This window comes from Callithrix jacchus, chromosome 4 (genome assembly GCF_049354715.1).
Source record: "Callithrix jacchus isolate 240 chromosome 4, calJac240_pri, whole genome shotgun sequence".
Taxonomy (NCBI): Eukaryota; Metazoa; Chordata; class Mammalia; order Primates; family Cebidae; genus Callithrix; species Callithrix jacchus.
In genome coordinates, this window is record NC_133505.1 from 87,692,776 (window position 1) to 87,713,357 (window position 20,582).

General features: G+C 36.2%; 1 protein-coding gene across 7 annotated transcripts in view; it reads right to left on the reverse strand.

The window, feature by feature from the left end:
* Window positions 1-1,605: 1,605 nt before the first annotated feature.
* IBTK (inhibitor of Bruton tyrosine kinase) overlaps window positions 1,606-20,582 on the reverse strand; it is an 85,563-nt gene continuing 66,586 nt past the window's right edge. For 5 of the 7 annotated variants that reach the window (XM_078370720.1, XM_035296183.2, XM_035296181.2 and 2 more), the window contains 4 exons: window positions 12,920-13,069; window positions 4,587-4,658; window positions 3,736-3,868; window positions 1,606-2,914 (listed from right to left, as the gene is read on the reverse strand). In XM_078370720.1, the coding sequence (XP_078226846.1) occupies window positions 2,783-2,914; window positions 3,736-3,868; window positions 4,587-4,658; window positions 12,920-13,069 (487 nt within the window). In that variant the 3' untranslated portion in view covers window positions 1,606-2,782. Of the gene's footprint in view, window positions 2,915-3,735; window positions 3,869-4,466; window positions 4,659-12,919; window positions 13,070-20,582 lie in introns of all 7 variants that reach the window. The other 2 variants (XR_013534858.1, XR_004741900.3) reach the window with 1 other exon arrangement.

Sequence of the window (20,582 nt, forward strand, 5' to 3'; positions counted from 1 at the left end):
ATCTTTCTTCAATTTATAAAATGAAGAGAATATACATAAAGTTAATCAATAAGCCTTCAGATCTAAAATTTTATGAAACAGCTATTTACTATACCTTATCATGAACAAATATCCACACCCTGGCTCCAAAAGTTACAGGGAATCAACCCAGACATTAACTAGCAATACCTTTCTCAACTGACTGCATATTGCTGCTAAAGCTAGATTTTCTTAAATTTATTTTTAAAAACCATCTCTTAAGGACTTGAATAAAAGTCCTGAAACCCAGTATTTTATCAACAAATTTGACTTTACCTAATTAGCAGTCTTCTTCACTTTGCAATTTTAAGCATATTCTGCCTCTGACATGCCCTTATCCCAATGTCTTACCCAACCATCACTTTTTTAAGCTTAATTCTGCCAGGAAGAGAAGGTTGCAGTCAGCCAAGATTGTGCTACTGCACACCAGCCTGGGTGATGGAGTGAGATTGTTCCTCAAGAAAAAAAAGAGTTCTGTAATTGCTTTCATAAGTCTTAAAGATCTCTCTGTCCCACTGATCTTTTAAATTTGTCGATTTCTTCAATTCTGTCAGGTTTTTCTTGAGGTTATAGAATTAGAGATGAACTGGAGCAGAATAATGTTATTCTGTTAGGGGAGAAAAAAAAAAAACCTATCACTTTCTTGGGCTTTTTGACAGCAATGTGCCAGGTAGCTATCTTCACGGAATTACTAATGAAGAAATATAATTTATAGCAGTGTTTAACTTTACTAGCAAAAGAACTCCCTATTTTTTCCAAATAAAATTATATATAATACCTCACTACGTAAAACAGACCATAAAGTGCAACTGCTCTGGTTGTGGTTTGTAAAGGCCTAAAGACTAACAGACTGGGTTCAGCTCCTGCCCCTCTTTTACAACCCATCTAACAAAGACCTCCCACAAAGAGAGCTTCCCAGGCAGCATGGAGGACAGCAAGAAAATCATCACTTTGGTTGGGCACGGTGGTTCATGCCTGTAATCCCAGAATTTTGGGAGGCTGAGACAGGTGGATCACCTGAGGTAAGGAGTTTGAGACCAGCCTGGCCAACATGGTGAAACCCTGTCTTTACTGAAAATACAAAATTAGCTGGACATGGTGGTACATGCCTGTAGTCCTAGCTACACGGGAGGCTGAGGCAGGAGAATTGCCTGAACCCCGGAGGCAGAGGTTGGAATGAGCCAAGATAGTGCCACTGCACTCCAGCCTGGGCAATAAAAGCAAAACTCTGTCTCAAAAACAAAAAAAGAAAATCATCACTTTATAGCCTCTGTAAGTATTCAAGATGTTAACATGTACAGAAGAATCAAAGCTTCAAATGAAATAAATCAATTACTTCAAAAGGCTTCTTAATTGCAACATCAATAAAACATTTATAAAATTCATTTCTTCTCAATTTACTCAAACACACTTATAAAAATCCACAAGGTCATATTTAGAAAACTGTCCCTTTTAAATCTGCCTTAGAATAAATACAGCATCAACTTAACCATATACTGGCTATTAGTGTAGCACATCAGGAGGAATAATTAATAATTATTTCCATAATAAATGACGGTATAGTAAAAAATGTCAAACACACATCAGTGAAATGGGTCATGATCATTTTTTATTGCACATTTGCTTACATGTCTGCTGCTTTTGGGTAGAGCTAACCCTGAAATATTGAGTTAATTTCCATCATTTTACATCAACTAAATTATAGCAGTGAATTGCTTATGTCTCTCCCAGGCTTATCTTCCAGAAGCTAGAACATTAACCTTTCCAATTTATCTAGGTACTGAAGCACAAGTTTAACATTTGTTTTTTAAAAATTGAAACACTCAGAAACAAACCAAACAACTTCCTTTAAAGAAAAATGTCTATATGTACAACCAAGGTTCAACGAACTTCTGATTATACAGTAATGTAAAGGCAATGATAATCTAAACCCTCTTCCAAACTATTCAATTCCTGCATGTGTAATTAAGCATTTATTTTCAGAAACTAACACTTTTAGAAACTGATTTTGTCACAATTAGGCTTTTTTAAGATCCTCCATCCCACCAAAAATAACCCACAATGACTCCAAATCTTATATTAAAAAAAAAAAACTATTATCTTCAGACTAACTGTTCAGAATAATCAGTGTTCCTATTCCCTTTCCACTGTACTCTACTGCTTAATGTAAAATGGAGAACATGTGATGTGATCCAAACGGAAATGTGGCATTTGTGCAGGTAAAGTTTTGAATAGACATGGACCACATGCATAGCCTGATTTTTAAAAATCAACAACAATGGTGACACAACTATTAGACCAAAACAAAATTCTGGCCATTAATGAATCAGAAGTAATAACTGATGCTCCTACTTTAAACTCATCAATGCCATATTTAAAAAGTCAAGCAAAAACACATATTTGGCAAATTCTTCTAAATTCTCAAACAAAAAAGTTATTTTAAATACTTTGCCCCTGCTTATTTCTTACAATTCAATCACATATTTTCCTCTGTTAGATTATTCAGGAGAAACAATTATATTTAACCTTAATCTATTAAGTTTTTGTCTCACACATTTTTATATAAAGTTACTAAAATCACAATTCTGAGAAATTTCTTTTTAATCATACAAACATTATATGATTTAACTGCAGTAAAGAAATTAGATTGTTTCTTAATCTATGTAGAATGATATCACAAAATCTCTAAGAACTCTTTTCCACAGCTTTTCTTTATATGAACAAACTCATAATTAAGAAAAATACATGTCCACTCCACAGTGAACTAGCATCCATGCTTATTCCACATAGGTACTGCCAGTGGTCCCTGCGGTGTCCTCTCAACAATGACAAACTCTTCAGGGTTGCCAAATGCCTCATAGAAAACCAATAAATCTTGTATAGCATGTTCCTCAATCTGAAAGGAGGTAGAAAAAGAAGATTCTTTACTCTTTTAATTATAAACTAAGCGGGATGTATTTGCTTTCCAATTTCCTTTTGAGGAACTACCACTTTCCATGGATACAATACAGTGAAATTAAATCAGGTATCCTGCATTTTAAATCAGGCATCTTGCTATCTCTGTGGCAAGGAGAAAGCTTGAGACCTAAGGTAGAATAATGAGATACTCATGCTCTCTTGAATTTGAATCTTGAGCAGAAGGAAAAAGAAACTGAAAATGACTGCTAAAATTCATTCATTCCAGTAGCTTTATTCTGTGAGATACTTTCTGTTATTGTACAAGTCCTCTAAATCTTGCTTCTGAGCTTTCTAGTGCTACTACGGGTCTTCTCTGTTTCCAACCTGTGTCTGGTCTTTCAGCTAAATCTCTGGAATCTTAATATCCCTCAAATAAATTCTCTTTTCCTTAAGTTAGCAAGAATGGGCTTCTGTTGCTTACAATCTTAGAATCCTTACTGATACAGAAACCAAATGTAGCACTAGATAATACTGCCAAATTCTCTGCTGATCACTTTAAAAAACTAAATGTAATCCAAAGCATCACCAAAGCTAAACATATAAGCTTTATCATAAACTTATTAGTCATAAATTAATTGCCCTGAATATCTACAACTAATACATAACTGCTAGATGCCTCAGTTGAATTTTACCTGGCATTTACATTTTAACTTCATAGATACAAGCACCTGTCCAAAGCAAACAAATGTGATTTTCTTAAAACCTAAATATGAAATGTAGTTCTTCTCTAGATTAAACTCTACTTGGTAAGCCATTTACCTGAATCAGAGCCAAGGGTTTTTCTCGACTTCTAATAAGAGCTGCTTCCTGTTGTAGTTCTTCTTCTACAATAGATGCAAAAGTGACGGGGGCTACCACGGACGGAGCAGTCACTGAAGAAGATAACCAGGGACTGAAAGAATAATAATAATGAGTTTCACTCATCTGCCTACATTTTTGCATGCAAAATTTTCTCTAAAATACTCTTTAGCAATGCTACAGCTTTTCCAGTGACCTAAAATATGAACGAACCTGGAAGCTTGTGCAGAGATTACAGAATGATGAGGTGAGAAACAGAATAAGAGGAGAACTAATGTTTTATTTGGACCAGTGTTATAGAGCAAATTATGGAAGTACCAGGAAATGGGGAGGGAGCAGAAACAACATAACTGAAAAGAAAGGTAACTCAAACTACACTACAGAGAAGATTCAAGTAATACATTCTACTCAACACCATACTATTCCCAATTTTTTAACATTCTCTCATTCTTTCTTTTGTTGAGATGGAGTCTCACTCTGTCACCCAGGCTGGAGTGCAGTGGCATAATCTTGGCTCACTACAACCTCTGCCTCCCAGGTTCAAATAATTCTCCTACGCCAGCCTCTGGAGTAGCTGGGATCACAGGCATGCACCACCACACCCAGACAATTTTTGTATTTTTAGTAGAGACAGGGTTTCGCCAGGTTGGCCAGGCTGGTCTCTAACTCCTGACCTCAAGTGATCTGCCTACCTTGGCCTCCCAAAGTGCTGGGATTATAGACGTGAGCCACTGTACCCCACCTTCACGTTCTCTTTCAATGCTAAGCAGCAAGTTAGCTTTGGAGGCCCATAACTTATCAATTAACCTTACTTGGGACTGTCTAGAAGTGGTAAATCTGAAATATGGTTGCCTTCTGGTCCTGGGGTACCATGAGTAGAGCATCTGCAAAACAAATGCCAAAATTAGTCAAACTGCTTATTAATAGAGAGGAAGAACTGTAAGCTCCTGACTCAGGAGGCAAATTAAATGAGTGCAGTAAGGTTTACTTTTAAAATTATAAGTAAACAAAATAATCTATATTTATAAAATGTTGTGTATAAAATATTATAGAGCAAGATACTGCAAAACATAGCCTATTTTTCTAATGATATTATATATCTACCAGATAAACCAATAATCCCTAAATCAGATAATTAACAGTCAAATTTTGTGAGCAATTAATATACTACAGACTGACCTAATTGTGGAATTTTACAGCTAGAAAGGTCCCTAGTGCAGATTATCTAGATTAATCCAATGCTCTCTTTCAGCAATGAGCAAACTGAGGACTAGACAGGTTTAACAACACAAACAGGACCTAAGATACTGGCTTCATGATTCATTTACACCCATTTATTGAGCATGTAAGGATTACTGTAGGTGCTGAAAATCAGGCTGAATAAAATTCAATCCCCTCCCCTCAAATAATTCTGATGGGGAAGATTTAAAAACAAACCTAAGCAATGATAAAACAATGTATAAGAGCACTGTAATTAATCTACATTAATATGCATAAAATACTATGGATTTACAGAAGAAAAAGTATAATATAGAAGATGGTATATGCTGATGGTTTCACTGAGGAAATGCTATGAAAGCTGGAGAGAGTAACAATTAGAATTTTGGTTGTAAAAATACATGGGCCTATAAAAGATTTTGGTGATTTAAGTAAAGGCAGGCTCTTCTCTTCAATAAACAAACAAAAAAAAAGCCTGAATTTAGGGTAAGGAAGAAACTTAAAGAGAAATAAAGTTAAAAACAAACAGTAGGGTCAAAGTACAAAATGCACTTGAAGCTAAAATATTTAGCCCTGATGTGTGGGCAAACAAATTTACTAAAAGCCTAAGTACTTCATTGTGTATTATCCCATTTAATCCTTGTAACACCCTGTGAAGAAAGCATATATTATCCATTATACAAACTCGAAGATTATATAATTTGATTCACAAATTAGGTAAGTACCAGAGAAATAACAAAAATCTGGTCTTTTAAATTTAGAACACAGTGTTTTTAGAGTACAGTGTTTTTTCCATGATCACACAGCTGCCTTTATTTTTACTATTCCCCTTATTCTAGAATACATTCCACTTCAAATGTCTTCTCATTCTTTTGGAATTGGCTTAAATGTCACCTTCTCTCTCCACGTACAAAACTTCAATGATTATGATTAAGCATCATCAAACACTGTTATTATTGTTTACATGTTCAATCTTCTTTTTTTTGAGACACAGTTTCACTCTGTCACCTAGGCTGGAGTGCACGCGATCTTGGCTCACTGCAACCTCAGCTCCCAGGTCCAAGCAATTCTCTGCCTCAGCCTCCCGAGTACCTGGGATTAAGGCGGCCATTGCCACGCCCGGCTAATTCTTTTGTATTTTTAGTAGAAATGGGGTTTCACCATCTTGGTCAGACTGGTCTTGAACTCCTGACCTCATGATCTACCCGCCTTGGCCTCCCAAAGTGCTGGGATTATAGGCGTGAGCCATGGCACCCGGCCTATATGTTCAATCCTAACTGCTAGACTAGTCTCTCAGGGAACAGGACTGTGATTCATTCATCTTTGTATCTCAATGTCCAACGGAATACTTGAGAATAGTTGTTTATAAAAATTAACTCAAAAATTAATGACTGAAACAGAAATTCAAAAGGTATTTTTATAGTCTACAATAAAGAAAAGCAGAGGTTTTTTAGGTTCTTTATTGCTTTAAATTACTGATAACTTTTCTTAGAGATATAGGTACTAAATTACAAACTGATACAAGCCTTATAGTAAACCTGTGTGACAGGCATTATTGCTCTCATTTCCATATTAAGAAACTGAGGTACGGAAAAATTTAGAAAAAGCGGTATAGTTATATTGAAACTCAAATCTATTTCCAAGAACTACAATTCCATTAACTTTTTCCACTCACGATTTTTCAGTGTTTTCAATCCAAACAACATGGAGTATGTCAAAATTTCATCTTAAAATAAACCAAATTTGTCAAATAAAATAGAGCTATGATTAAACAAATATCAAAAACATTCTAAGCTTTCAAATAATAAATACAGTATTATTGTTTCAGATACTAGCAATACAGAAGTAGATATCCCAAGAGACGATCTGTATAAAATTTAACCTTCTGAAAATAAACAGCAACATAAAAAGGTTAACTGAAATTTTCCTTAAAAGATTTTTGTGCAGGCTGGGCACAGTGGCTCACGCCTGTAATCCCAGCACTTTGGGAGGCCAAGGCAGGCAGATCACCTAAGGTTGGGAGTTCCAGATCAGCCTGACCAACATGGAGAAACCCTGCCTCTACTAAAAATACAAAATTAGCCGGGCGTTCCCTGAATAAAAAAAAAAATTTTGTTCTAACCAAAAAACATTAATATTGTCACATTTACACTTTAAAAGAACTAAATTATTCTTTGTTCATATAGTCGGCCTTAAAAAATTGTACTAGCTTAATTAGAAAGATTTTTATGTAAGATTAGAACTGATATAATCATAGAATAATTTTTTTATCTCACAAGTAGTTTTTCTTTTTTTTTTTTTTTTTTTTTGAGATGGAGTTTCGTTTTTGTTGCCTAGGCTGGAGTGCAATGGCACAATCTCGGCTCATCAAAACCTCAACCTCAGCCGCCTAAGTAGCTGGGATTACAGGTGTGTGCCACCACACCTGGCTAATTTTGTATTTTTAGCAGAGATGGTTTTTCCATATTGGTCAGGCAGGTCTTGGACTCCTGACCTGAGGTGATCAGCCCGCCTCAGCCTCCCAAAATGCTGGGATTACAGGTGTGAGCCACTGTGCCCAGCCTCACAAGTAGTTTTCCTTTCTAATTAGAAACACAAGCTCAGCCGGGAAAGGTGGCTCACACCTCTAATCTCAACACTTTGGGAGGCTAAGGTTGGCAGATCACCTGAGGTCCGAAGTTCGAAACTAACCTAGCCAACACAGTGAAACCCCGTCTCTACTAATACAAAAATTAGCCATGTGTGGTGGCAGGTCCCTGTAATTTCAGCTATTCTGGAGGCTGATGCACAGGAATCACTTGAACCTGGGAGGTGGAAGATGCAGTAAGCAGAGATCACACTGTCGTACTCCCGCCTGACTCCAACTTAAAAGAGCGAGACTCCAACTCAAAAAAAAAAAAGCAACAAACAAGCTTACATTTTCTTTCCATAATTACATAAGAAGGCATTTAAGTGAAAGGAAATGGGAAATAAAAACACATGAAATGAAAAAGAATACCTAAGTAATAATAAACAAATAAAAATTACACAAATTGCTCACTTTTAGATGCTAACATCCTCAAACAACATTGTCATTCTTGCCCTAACCTTGGAATAAACTCACATTTTCTACAACCAAAACAAGAATGTATAATTTGTGGAATTTCCTTAGATGAGTCCCACACCCCTGCCACCCTAACTCCCCAAAGGACCATAAGCATTCCTGTCTTAACTCCCACAATTTCCTCTATCTATACTGTCCCATCTTCTCTTATTTCTTCTTTTAAAGATCCTATCCTGTATTCAAAAGCTTATGACAATAAAAGGAATCAAAAATTAAGTGACCTCTTTTTTTCTAATATTATTCACATGCCCATAAATATAATAATGAAATATTTGGAAATGAATATAAAAAGTGCTTATGAACTAACACAGCTCAAGCCCTTCTTCTCCGGTGAATTCTTCCAGGCAACTCCAGCCCATGTTCATTTTTCCTTCTCAGAACCACTCATTTGGTACTTCATCATAATGTAATCTCTTTAATACTTCTATACTTTATCATAATTTTTTTTTTTTTAATAGAGATGGGGTTTCACCATGTTGGCCAGGATGGTCTCGATCTCCTAACCTCGTGATCCACCTGCCTCAGCCTCCCAAAATGCTAGAAATACAGGGTTTTTTTTTTTTTTGAGACAGAGTCTCACTGCAGTGCAGTGGAGTGATCCCGGCTCACTGTAACTTCCACCTCATATGTTCAAGCAATTCTCCTGACTCAGCTCCCTAGTAGCTGGAATTACAGACATGCACCACTATGGCTAATTTTTGTATTTTTAGTAGAGACGAGGTTTCCCCATGTTGGAGAGGCTTCTGGCCTCACGTGATCCGCCACGCCCCCTCAGTCTCCCAAAGTGCTGGGATTACAGGAGTAAGCCAAAGCACCTGGTCCTTCTATCATAAATTCATTCTTATTCTGTCACTTAACTTCCATGTATGTATATTTATATTTATCAACTAGATTTCTGATACATTAAAGGCTGGGCCTATACATTCTACTTTTACATAAACTCAACAGAGGCCAGTACCAGGTAGCCCATAATTTGCAAATTAGTGAATATTCTGTCTGTAATGCTTTATATTTCCTTTTTAAAAAAGCGTACTTATATTTCCTATGATGAAAAAAACCCCTGAAACTCAAGCTATATGTTTTCTTTCTCAGAATCACTATCAGTGACAGCCACAGCTATTTAAAACATGAACTCCCATACCAAAAATACTGAAGTTATGGATATGTGATACTATCATAAACTCCATTATGTCAAACTTCCAAAGCAGAAAAATAGGGCACACTTCTCATAATTAAGAGCCCTGATGTTATAGCACACTCTAGTGATCAACTATGAAACCACAGATCCATATTTTAAGTTCCATGACATAACGTTATATATCCAAAAACATTTTTTTTACATTTCAATGAGTATTTAAAATATAAAAGTACAAAAATGATCTTAATTTTCATATCTTTACCTTAATATATTTAAGACATGCAATATAACTAACTACATTAGAAACAAATACTACTTGAAACAGAGCTACAATTTTAACTAATTTACTCATTCAGTCATTCACCAGACTCACTGAGCACCTAATACATGCCAGGAGACATTCTAAACACTGGCAGTAAAATGATGAACAAAGACAAACATCCTCCTTGCTCTCATTGAACATATAATTAAACATACAGACATGAAAATACTTAGGGTACACAAACATTAAAGAATCACACTAATAATAACTGTGGAATGTATCAATAAAAAAGAAGTACTATGAGAACATACATCAGCAAACTGCCCCAGTAAGTCAGACTTCTCCAAAGAATAGGACTGAATAGATATTAAAAGAAGAGTCAGAGTCAGTCTGTCACAGGGTAAGGAGATGGAAAGAAGCAAAGTGCATCTGAGAACTAGAAAAGGCCAAGATGACTAGAATACAGAGATCAGGTTACAAAACCAAGTTAAAGGCAGCTGGCAGAAGCCAGACTATGTAGGGCTTAAAGGTCATATAAGGAACTCTATAGCTTTTATTTTAAAAGCAGTAAACTCCAATTTTTCAAAAAGAACACACTGGCTTAATATATTGGAGGAAAGAAAGAAAGGAAAGACCAGTTAGGAAGGCAACTCTCATAGCCCAGGTGAATTACCACAGTAGACTGAATCAGAGGTGATAGCACTGGAGATAAAATTTAGTATGTGGATTTGAGAAATATTTAAGAGATGAAACTGGAATGCTCTCACAGTAGACTGAATATTTGTGAAGAAAATGAAAGTGTCAAAGACACAAATTCTTCCTCTTTACTGAGGAAGAAAATCCAGAAAGAACAGCCTGTTCTTTGTTTTGTCTCTATTTTTGATTTTGGTTTTATGTGAGGGGTATGAGGAAAATATCAAGTTTAATTTTGGACATGAAGTTTGCAGTGTTTCTGAACATCCAAATAGGATGGTAGGGTCAACAAGACAGATAATTAAGTCAAGCTCAGATAATACATATGGGCAGGAGATATAAATTTTGAGTCTTTAGTACATGTCTGATAACTGAACATATGCTCATAAAATGGACAGTGTTGAAAAAATATAAAGTGACATAAGAAGACGACCAGTAATTGAACTTCAAGTATGATGAGTGGTATAAAAAGTGGATGGTGTTGGCAATGTAAAGGTCACTGGTGAACTTAGCCTGGAATGTTTCAGTTTAGTAATGGGGCTGGAAGACAAAATGAATTAAGGACTGAGTGGGAAGTGACAACTCTTAGAAGAAATCTGGTTGTGGAGGGGGTAGAGAATTGGTAATGATAGGACAACTGCTAGAATAAAGTGTGCCCAGACCACATGAGAGACCTGAGCACATTCAAAACCAGAGGGGAAGAATCTAGTTAAAAGGAAACGGTTGAATCTTACACAAGAAAGGACAGGGATAATTAATAGTTTTAAGGTTTCTGAAGTGGGAAGCATTAAGATAAAAGCACAGGTTTGGCCTAAAATAGGAGAGATAACTTTTCTATGGCAAAACAAGAAAGGAGGATAGTTCTACATAGGCAGGGGCTAATTTGTTTACCACTATGACTCTAGTACTTAGCATAATGTCTGATACAAGGCTGATAATCAATAAATATTTGATTGCCAATTTTAAGACTATGCTCCTAGTTTTATAGTTATAAGCCTATCATAATTATAATTTTAATTTATAAATTAATATGCAAAAAGGCTCAATATTTGTTTCATATGTTAGTATTCCACTTAAGGTTTTTTTTTTTTTTGAGACGAGGTCTCACTCTGTTGCTCAGGCTGTGAACAGAGTGGCACACTCATGGTTAACTGCATTCTTTACCTTCCAGGCTCAAGCAATCCTACCACTCCTGCCTCCTGAACAGCTGGGACTATGGATGCATGCCACCAGGCCCAGATAATCTTTTTTCTTGGTATTTTTTGTAGAGACAAGGTTTCATCATCTCGCCAGTCTGATCTCGAACTCCCGGACTCAAATGATCTGCCCACCTCAGCCTCCCAACATGCTAGGATTACAGACATTAAGCCACCAAACCCAACCTAAGATTTTTACTTTAAAATAGTATTTTAATGCTAGAAGTATTTGACAAGTTAGGGAGATGACTTCAGATCTTTTCTGCACTCCGATTTTTTATATGGCAAGCAAATAGCTCAAGAACTTTCCTCCTAAATGTAAGTATCTGTAAAAAAGAAGATAGTCACAATACTAACAATAAAAATATACCTAAACATTTCATCTAAATCAGTAGTTTCCCAACATTGTTGTCAGAAGACTTTGACAGTTCCTCAGAGCAGGTAAGCTGACAAACTAGTATAGTTCCCAGTGCCCTCTCCTTGCCTCAGTCAGAAAAGTTTATATTATTTGTTTGATGCATTTGAATTGGACATAACATTTCCTATTTTGTTCTGTTTTGTTTGAGACCAAATCTCGCTCTGCTACCCATGCTAGAGTGCAATGGTCCAATCACTTTTTCCAGTGAGCTGTGACAGGACCACTGCACTCTGGCACAGATAACAGAGTGAGACCTGGTCTTTTAAATTATGGATAGACTTTGATGTTTCATGGAGGCATTTAAAATATGGAATTTTTAAAAAATACATTGGACTTTCTAAAACAGTATCAAAAAAAGCTAGGCCAGGTATGGCGGATCATGCCTGTAATCCTAGCACTTTGGGAGGCAGAGTTGGGGGGATTACTTGGGGCTAGGAGTTCAAGACCAGCCTGGGCAACATAATGAGACCCCATCTCTAGTTTCACGAAAATTAAAATTAAAAAATAGCTAGAGAAAAAAACTGCAAATACCTAAAGGTCCATCAACAGGTGCATGGATAAACTGACTGTGGTATACCCATACAATGAAATACTATTCAGCAATGAAAGAGAATCAATGGATACACACAATAGCTTAAATAAATCTCAAAACAATTATGCTGAGTAAAAGAAGACAGATTTTACAACAGGTACATACTGTATGACCCCACTGACATAAAACTCTTTTAAAACATGCAAGCTAGTCTGTATTGACAGATTAGTAGCTGCTTGGGAGGGGGAACAGAAGAGAGGAATGGATTAGAAAGGGGCATGAGGAAACATCTGAAAATGATGCTTCTGTTCACTACCTTGAATGTTGTGGTGGTGTCATAGGATTATATATATGCTGAAACTACAGATTGTATCCTTTAAATAGATGCAACTGATTTTAGTCAATTATATCTCAATAACTATTTCAATGTTTTAAAGTAGGGAAGGACTTTAAACATGCTAATTTCATTCTGAATGTAAAAGAGTGTACAAAAATCTGCCTCATAAAGTTTTAAAGATTATTTCAGAACATAAAACCACTATAGAATATCTTAAGGTAGAAAATGTGTTAGTTTTGTTTCATTACCTGACAATTTTTGATGCCTGAGAATTTTCAATTCCTTTAAAACAAACTTTTTTGACATGATCGCCTGAACTATGACTAGTAATAGACTTTTTTTCTTCTAGTAAGAAATCCCGGAATGACTTGGATGAAACTGAATGTAGAGGAGACGCCCTGCAAAAGAAAGCAAAGATCATGTTAAAACATCCATTTTGTTTGTTTCCTATGATTTATGTTAGAGGAAGAAAACAAAAAAAAAAAGAATAAAGAAAATTTAAAAAAGAAACACCCATTTTGTAAAAGGGCACTGCTGGAAGTTATAAGCAAACAGTAAGAATGTATACCAAAAATTTTACAATATATAGTTATAGTTTTCAATGTGAAGTTGGATTCTTGCTGCCAATTGTGAAATATCTGAAACTATGCAATAAGAAAAAGCAATCAATGAAGACCAAGTCTAGAGATAACCCAGATGTTAAAATAAGCAATAATATTAAAATAGCTATTATGATTATGCATCAGATAACAACAACAACAAAAGCTCAGGATGAATTTAAAAATAGGTAAGCTCAGCAAAAGAAACTATTAAAGAAATAACATGAAAATTCAAGAATTTTTTATTTTTTAAAATTCACTGTGTAGATTGAAGACCCAGTAAACTGGAAGATAAACCAACTTAAATCTGAAAAACAAAAAGGAGAAGTTGAAGAAAATCATCCCATAGTGAGTTATAAGATAAAATCAAAAGGTCTGCCATATGTGTAACTGAAGTCATAGAAATAAAGAAGAGAGATAGGGGAGACAAAAAGAAACAATGGCTAAAATGTTCCCAAATTTGATAGAAGATAGATTCCAGAATTTTGGCAAACCCCCAAAAAAATTAAAAAAAGAAAACTATACTTAGGCACATAATAAATAAACAGCTGAAAACCAAAGCTAAACAGAAATTCTTGAAAGCAGCCATAGAAACACAACAAAAAATGAAAATGAGTGGCATATTATTTGAAACAATGAAGCCCAAAAGATAATAGAAAGGAATCTTTAATATGATGAAAGAGATAAAATACATCAACCCAGAATTCTCTATCTATGTCATTAATCTTGAAAGTAGATCCTCTTCAAGTCATGCCCTGAAATGACTATAGCCCTGGCCAAACCTTGACTGTGTCACTGTGGAAGATCCTAAGTTGGAGGCATTCAGCTAAGATTTCTGACCTAAAGGAATTAGGATAATAAACATTGTTGTTTTAAGCTGTTGTTTAAGGATAATCTGTTATGAAGCAATAGATAACTAAAACAAGACAATACAGAAATTAAAAGGCTAACACAGAAGTCTTATAAGGCCAGGTGTAATGGCTCATGCCTGTAATCCCAGCACTTTGGGAGACCAGGCAGGTAGATCACTTGAGTCCAGGAGTTTAAGACCAACCTGGCCAACATGGTGAAACTCTTGTTTCTGCTAAAAATACAAAAATTAGCTAGGTATGGTGGCATATGCCTGCAATCCCAGCTACTCAGGAAGCTAAGGCATGAGAATTGCTTGAACCTGGGAGGTAGAGGTTGCAGTGAGCCGAGATTGGGCCACTGCAATTCAGCCTGGGTGACAGAACAAGTTGGGAAAACTGGCTAGCCATGTGCCAAAAGCTGAAACTAGATCCCTTCCTTACACCTTATAAAAAAAACTAACTCCAGATTCACTGATAGGTGGGTGCTGAACAGTGAGAACACGTGGACTCAGGGAGAGGAGCATCACACACTGGGGACAGTTGAGGGGGGTAGGGGAGAGACAGGAAGGGGTGGGGAGGGTGGGGAAGGATACACATGGGAGAAATGCCAGATATAGTATGCACCTACAGTTAAATAAATACATTTTTTAAAAAATAAATAAATAAGACCTAACACCATAAAAACCCTAGAAGAAAACCTATGCAATACCATTTAGGACATAGGCATAGGCAAGGACTTCATGACTAACACAACAAAAGCCAAAATAGACAAATGAGATCTAATTAAACTCAAGGGCTTCTACACAGTAAAAGAAACAATCATTAGAGTAAACCGGCAACCAATAGAATGGGAAAAAATTTCTGCAATCTACCCATCTGACAAAGGGCTAATATCCAGAATCTGCAAAGAACTTAAATTTGTAAGAAAAAAACAACCCCATCCAAAAGTGGTTGCAGGATATGAACAGAAACTTTTCAAAAGAAGACATTTATGCAGCCAACAAACATAGGAAAAAACACTCATTACTGGTCAATAGAGAAATGCAAATGAAAATCACATTGAGATACCATCTCATACCAGTTAGAATGGCAATCATTAAAAAATCTGGAGACAACATATGCTGGAGAGGATGTAGAGAAATAGGAACGCTTTTAGACTATTGGTGGGAGTGTAAATTAGTTCAACCATTGTGGAAGACAGTGTGGCAATTCTTCAAGGATCTAGAAATAGAAATACCATTTGACCCAGCAATTCCATTACTGGGTACACACCCAACGGATTATAAATTGTTCTATTATAAAGACACATGCACACATATGTTCATTGTGGCACTGTTTACAATAGCAAAGACCTGGAACCAACCCAAATGCCCATCAATGATAGACTGGATAAATACAATGTGGCACATATGTACGATGGGATATTATGCAGCCAAAAAAAGGATGAGTTCATGTCCTTTGCAGGAACATAAATGAAACTGGAAAACATCATTCTCAGCAAACTGACACAAGAACAGAAAGCTAAACACCACACGTTCTCACTCATAAGGGACTATTGAACAATGAGAACATATGGACACAAGGAGGGGAACATCATACACGGGGGTCTGCTGGGCTTGGGGGGACTAGGGGAGGAATAGCAGAGAGTGGGGAGATTGGGGAGGGATAACATTAGGAGAAACACCTAATGTAGGTGACAGTGGATGGATGCAGCAAACCACCATGGCATGTGTATACCTATGTAACAATCCTGCACGATCTGCACATGTACCACAGAACTTAAAGTATAATAATAAAATAAAAATTTAAAAAATGAAAAAACAGAAAAAAAAGAAAAAGATGTTATAACCAAAACAAATAAATTTGATAATTTACATGGAATAGACAAGTGTCTTTTTTAAAAAAGCAATTACTGAAGATAACAGAAAATCTATGTACACTGTATCTATTTTTAAAATTGAATTAATTTCACCCAGGTTTTTTAATTGCAGAAATTGACAAACTGATTCTAAAATTTATATGAGAATAAAAAATCCCAGATTAGCCAAAGCATTCTTTAAAAAAAAAAAAAAAAAAACACATAAAAAGTTTGAAGAAGACAAAACCATTTATAGTAATCAGGATAGTGTATGCTAGGTCTGAATGTATTGCCTCCAAAATTCATGCTGAAATGTAATTGTCACTGTGATGGTATGGAGAGATAAGACCTTTAAGCGATGTTTAAGTTATGAGAGTGCCTCACAAACTGACTAATGCCATTATCACTAACAGTGATTAACCCTTTCGGCTCTCTGTCACCTTTCTGGCAGATGATACCTTCCACTAGAACTGTGAGCCAATAAACATCTGTTCATTATAAATTCCCCAGTCTGTGGTACTCTGTTACAGCAGCACAAAAGGAACTAAGACCATGTGATACTGGCATAAGGATTGACAAACAGATTTCTTCAAATATGTTCTATTGTTCTTTCCACTGACTATGCCATAATTTGAAAGTATCTGATTTCCCACAATTTTACTTTCCTAACTCATAAGCTCCAGCTATTTTCCACCTTAACAGCCACAGAAAATTTATGGAGAAGGATTTTAGACATTTGTACCTATATAAAAATTAACCAGAATTTTGTTCCTCAAAGCAGCACTGTAATTTTGCTTTAAAGAATAATATTTTTAGCTTTAAAATGTTAAGTAACTGAAATTGTTTAATATTGTATGTGTTAGCTCTAAATTGAATTCGAAAGAATTTACATTCAAACATCAAGCCAGGCCACAAAGACTATGTATTCTTCCACTGAAGATGAATGGTGAGAAACGTTCTATTATTTCTCCAAGTAAAACATTTAATTTTAGTCAATTCCCATAAATAGTGTTTTCACATTACATTTAAAATTCTCCTGGTTAGAACTTCAATCTAATGCAAAAATCCAGTTATCTTTAATTCTTTCCATTGCCACACCTAACTGCCAGCAGCAGGAGTACAACTATACACTGGGAATTGTACAGACGAGGTGAATGAATGTGTGAACAAAGTAGTGAAAATCCTACCACAACCACAAGTATATTGAGTGTTAACTTGTGACTTGCTAATGAACTGCACGTTTACCTTAATATTAACATAAATATATTTTTTAAAATCTTTTGAATAAAATCTCATTAGATGATACTTCAGATGATGATGTATCTTTAAGAATGATTTTAAAAAGCAGATAAATCAGCTGGGCGCGGTGGCTCATGCCTGTAATCCCAGCACTTTGGGAGGCTGAGGTGGGTGGATCACCAGGTCAGGAGTTCGAGACCAGCCTGGCCAACGTGGTAAAACCCCATCTCTACTAAAAATACAAAAATTAGCCAGGCATGGTGGTGTGTACCTGTAATCTCAGCTACTCAGGGGGCTGTGGCAGGAGAATTGCCATTGCACCATGGCATTCCAGCCTGGGCAACAGAGCAAGACTCCATCGCAGAACAAACAAACCACAGATAAATTACCAGAGTCATGAATACACTCTGTAAATCTGATTAAAATGTTAACTTTAGGCTGGTTGTGTTGGCCCACCTCTGTGGTCCCAGCACTTTGGGAGGCTGAGGTGAGAAGATCACCTGAGGTCTGGAGTTCAAGACCAGCCTGACCAACATGGAGAAATCCCATCTCTACTAAAAATACAAAATTAGCCAGGCATGGTGCTGCATGCCTGTAATCCCAGCTACTCAGGAGGCTGAGGCAGGAAAATCACTTGCCCAGGAGGCGGAGGTTGCAGTGAGCTGAGATCATGCCATTGCACTCCAGGCCTGGACAATAAGAGTGAAACTCCGTCTCAAAGAAAAAAAAAATGTTAAAGTCAGCCATGAACAGTGATTTACACCTGTAATCCCAACACTTTGGGAAGTCAAGGCAAGAGGACTGCTTGAGCCCAGGAGTTCAAGACCAGCCTGGGATACACAGGAAGACCCATCTCTACAACAAATAAAAAATTAGCTGAGCATGGTGATGCACACCTGTGATCCCAGCTACTCAGGAGGCTGAGGTGGGAGGATGGCTTGAGCCCAGGAGGTCAAGGATGCAGTGAGCTGAGAATGCACCACTGCATTCCAGCTGGAGCCACAGAGTGAAACCCTGTCTCAAAAATAAAAAAAGTTCCAATTTTTTAAAAAGCCAATGCATATGAGAGATGTTCTCAGGAAAACAATCCATTCCATTTTTACTTCAAGCATATATTACAAGTATTTACATTCTATGTGTATCTGATTAAAATTCAAGTGATATACTGAATTATGTAGTTATCTCATAATTTTGTAATCACATGAAAAATTATAGCACATTATATTCACTCAGTAATTAATGTTGTATCTAGAGTTCGGGTTAAAATACTTTGTAGCCTTGTAAGAATTCAAGAAAAAATTATTCAACAATTTAATAATAGTAATTTCAATTTATACTAAAGTGCTTTGCTTTATTGTACTTCATAGTTTCTGTGTTTTTAAACAGGATGAAGGTTTGTGGGAACCCTGCATGGAGCAAGTCATCAGTGATATTTTTCTAACAATACATGCTCACTTTGTGTCTCTCTGTCACATTTTGGTAATTCTCCTGATATTTCAAACTTTTTCATTATTATCTTATCTGTTATGGTGATCTTTGATGTTACTATTATAATTGTTCTGGAGCACCATGAGCCACATCCAGACAAGTTGGCAAGCTTAATTGATAAATGTTTGTTTTCTAACTGTTAACACCAATTGGCAGTTCTCCCATCTCTCTCCTCCTCCTCCTTAAGCCTCCCTATTTCCTAAGAAATAAAAATATTGAAACTAGACCAACTAATAACCCTACAATGGCCTCTAAGTGTTCAACTGAAAGGAAAAGTCACATGTCTCTCACTTTAAATCAAAAGCTACAAAGAATTAAGCTTAGTGACAAAAGTACCACCTTGATCAGTCATTAGTCATCAAGATCAAGGCAAGATCCTCCACCATAAAAAGATTATGATTTGCTGAAGCCTCAGATGATCACTAGCATTTTTTAGCAATAAAGTATTTTCACATTAAGGTATGGTTTTTTTTGTAAATATTATGCCATTGCACACTTAACAAACTATAGTATAGTATAAACATTACTTTTACAGGCACCAGGAAACCAAAAATTTCCTGTGACTCACTTTATTGCGATGTTTGCTTTATTGAGGTAGTCTGGAATTGAACCTGCAATAGCTCCAAAGTATGCCTGTACAGTTTTAAGAAGCCATAAAAAGAGCATAAATTACTAACTGTAGATAATTCAGATACCTCTCACCTTGATGATAATAATTCAGAATAGCTATAATTCTCAAAAATTCAGAATACCTATAATTATCTAAATTATGTATAATTGGTTAAATTTTCTTGGTGTTCTAAGATACATAAAACTCATCACTCAAGTTTGTACTTAAGTTTTCCAACCATGTTTTCATAAAACAAATGTGTAACAAATATCACTTATATTTGATAAATGTCAATTTTTTTTTTTGGACAAGGAGTCTTCCTCTGTCACCCAGGCTTGAGTATGGTGGCATGATCTCAGCTCACTGCAACTTCTACCTCCTAGGTTCAAGCGATTCTCCTGCCTCAGCCTCCCAAGTAGCTGGGATTACAGGCACGCATCATCACACCCAGATAATTTTTGTATTTTTAGTAGAGGTGGGGTTTTGCCATGTCGGCCAGGCTGGTCTCAAACTCCTGACCTCAGGTGATTTGCCTGCCTTGGCCTCCCAAAGTACTTGGATTATAGGCATGAGCCATCATTCCCAGCCAGATAATGATCAAATTCTTTTCAAAGAAAAATACCCTATGTTTTTGGTCAAATTATGGTATATTTCTTCCGATGTTTCTAAAATTCTCCTTAATATGTCATAATAGACTCCTTTTAAAATTTAGATAGTCCCTTCAACATGGCACTCTAAGCTCATGTTGCTAATAATTACTAAGGAAAAATTTTTCCTATATTTGAAAGTTAGTCAGAAGTTTCAGAAAATGTCTACCTGAATACCTTCCTCTGAATTCCTAACGTGTAAAGCAAAGTAATCAGAAAGATATAAACCCACAAGAGCAAAAACAGTAAGATATTAAGACAATGGCAGACTAAAAATAGCAACACATTTTTGAATGATAGCAAAAAAGATGGAACGATAAAACTGATGACGCAGAGCGGATATAAAGAAAAGAGTCATCAGGTGGGTGGTGGCAGGGAGGGAAGCTCAGAACTCTGGAAACAGGCATATACTGGAAACAGAGTATGTATCAAATCCCGAAGTCGACATGAGGATGAAAATGTGAAAATTGCTGTAGTTTAAGGAGGGGTTGAGAGTGCGAGATGTACTCCCTATCTCCCTGTAGTCACATGACTACATCTCCTTTACTCTTGCAGAAGGAAAATTTGATTCAAAGTCACTAGTAATAGAGGAAAGCAGGAGTGAACTGTTGTATACAAA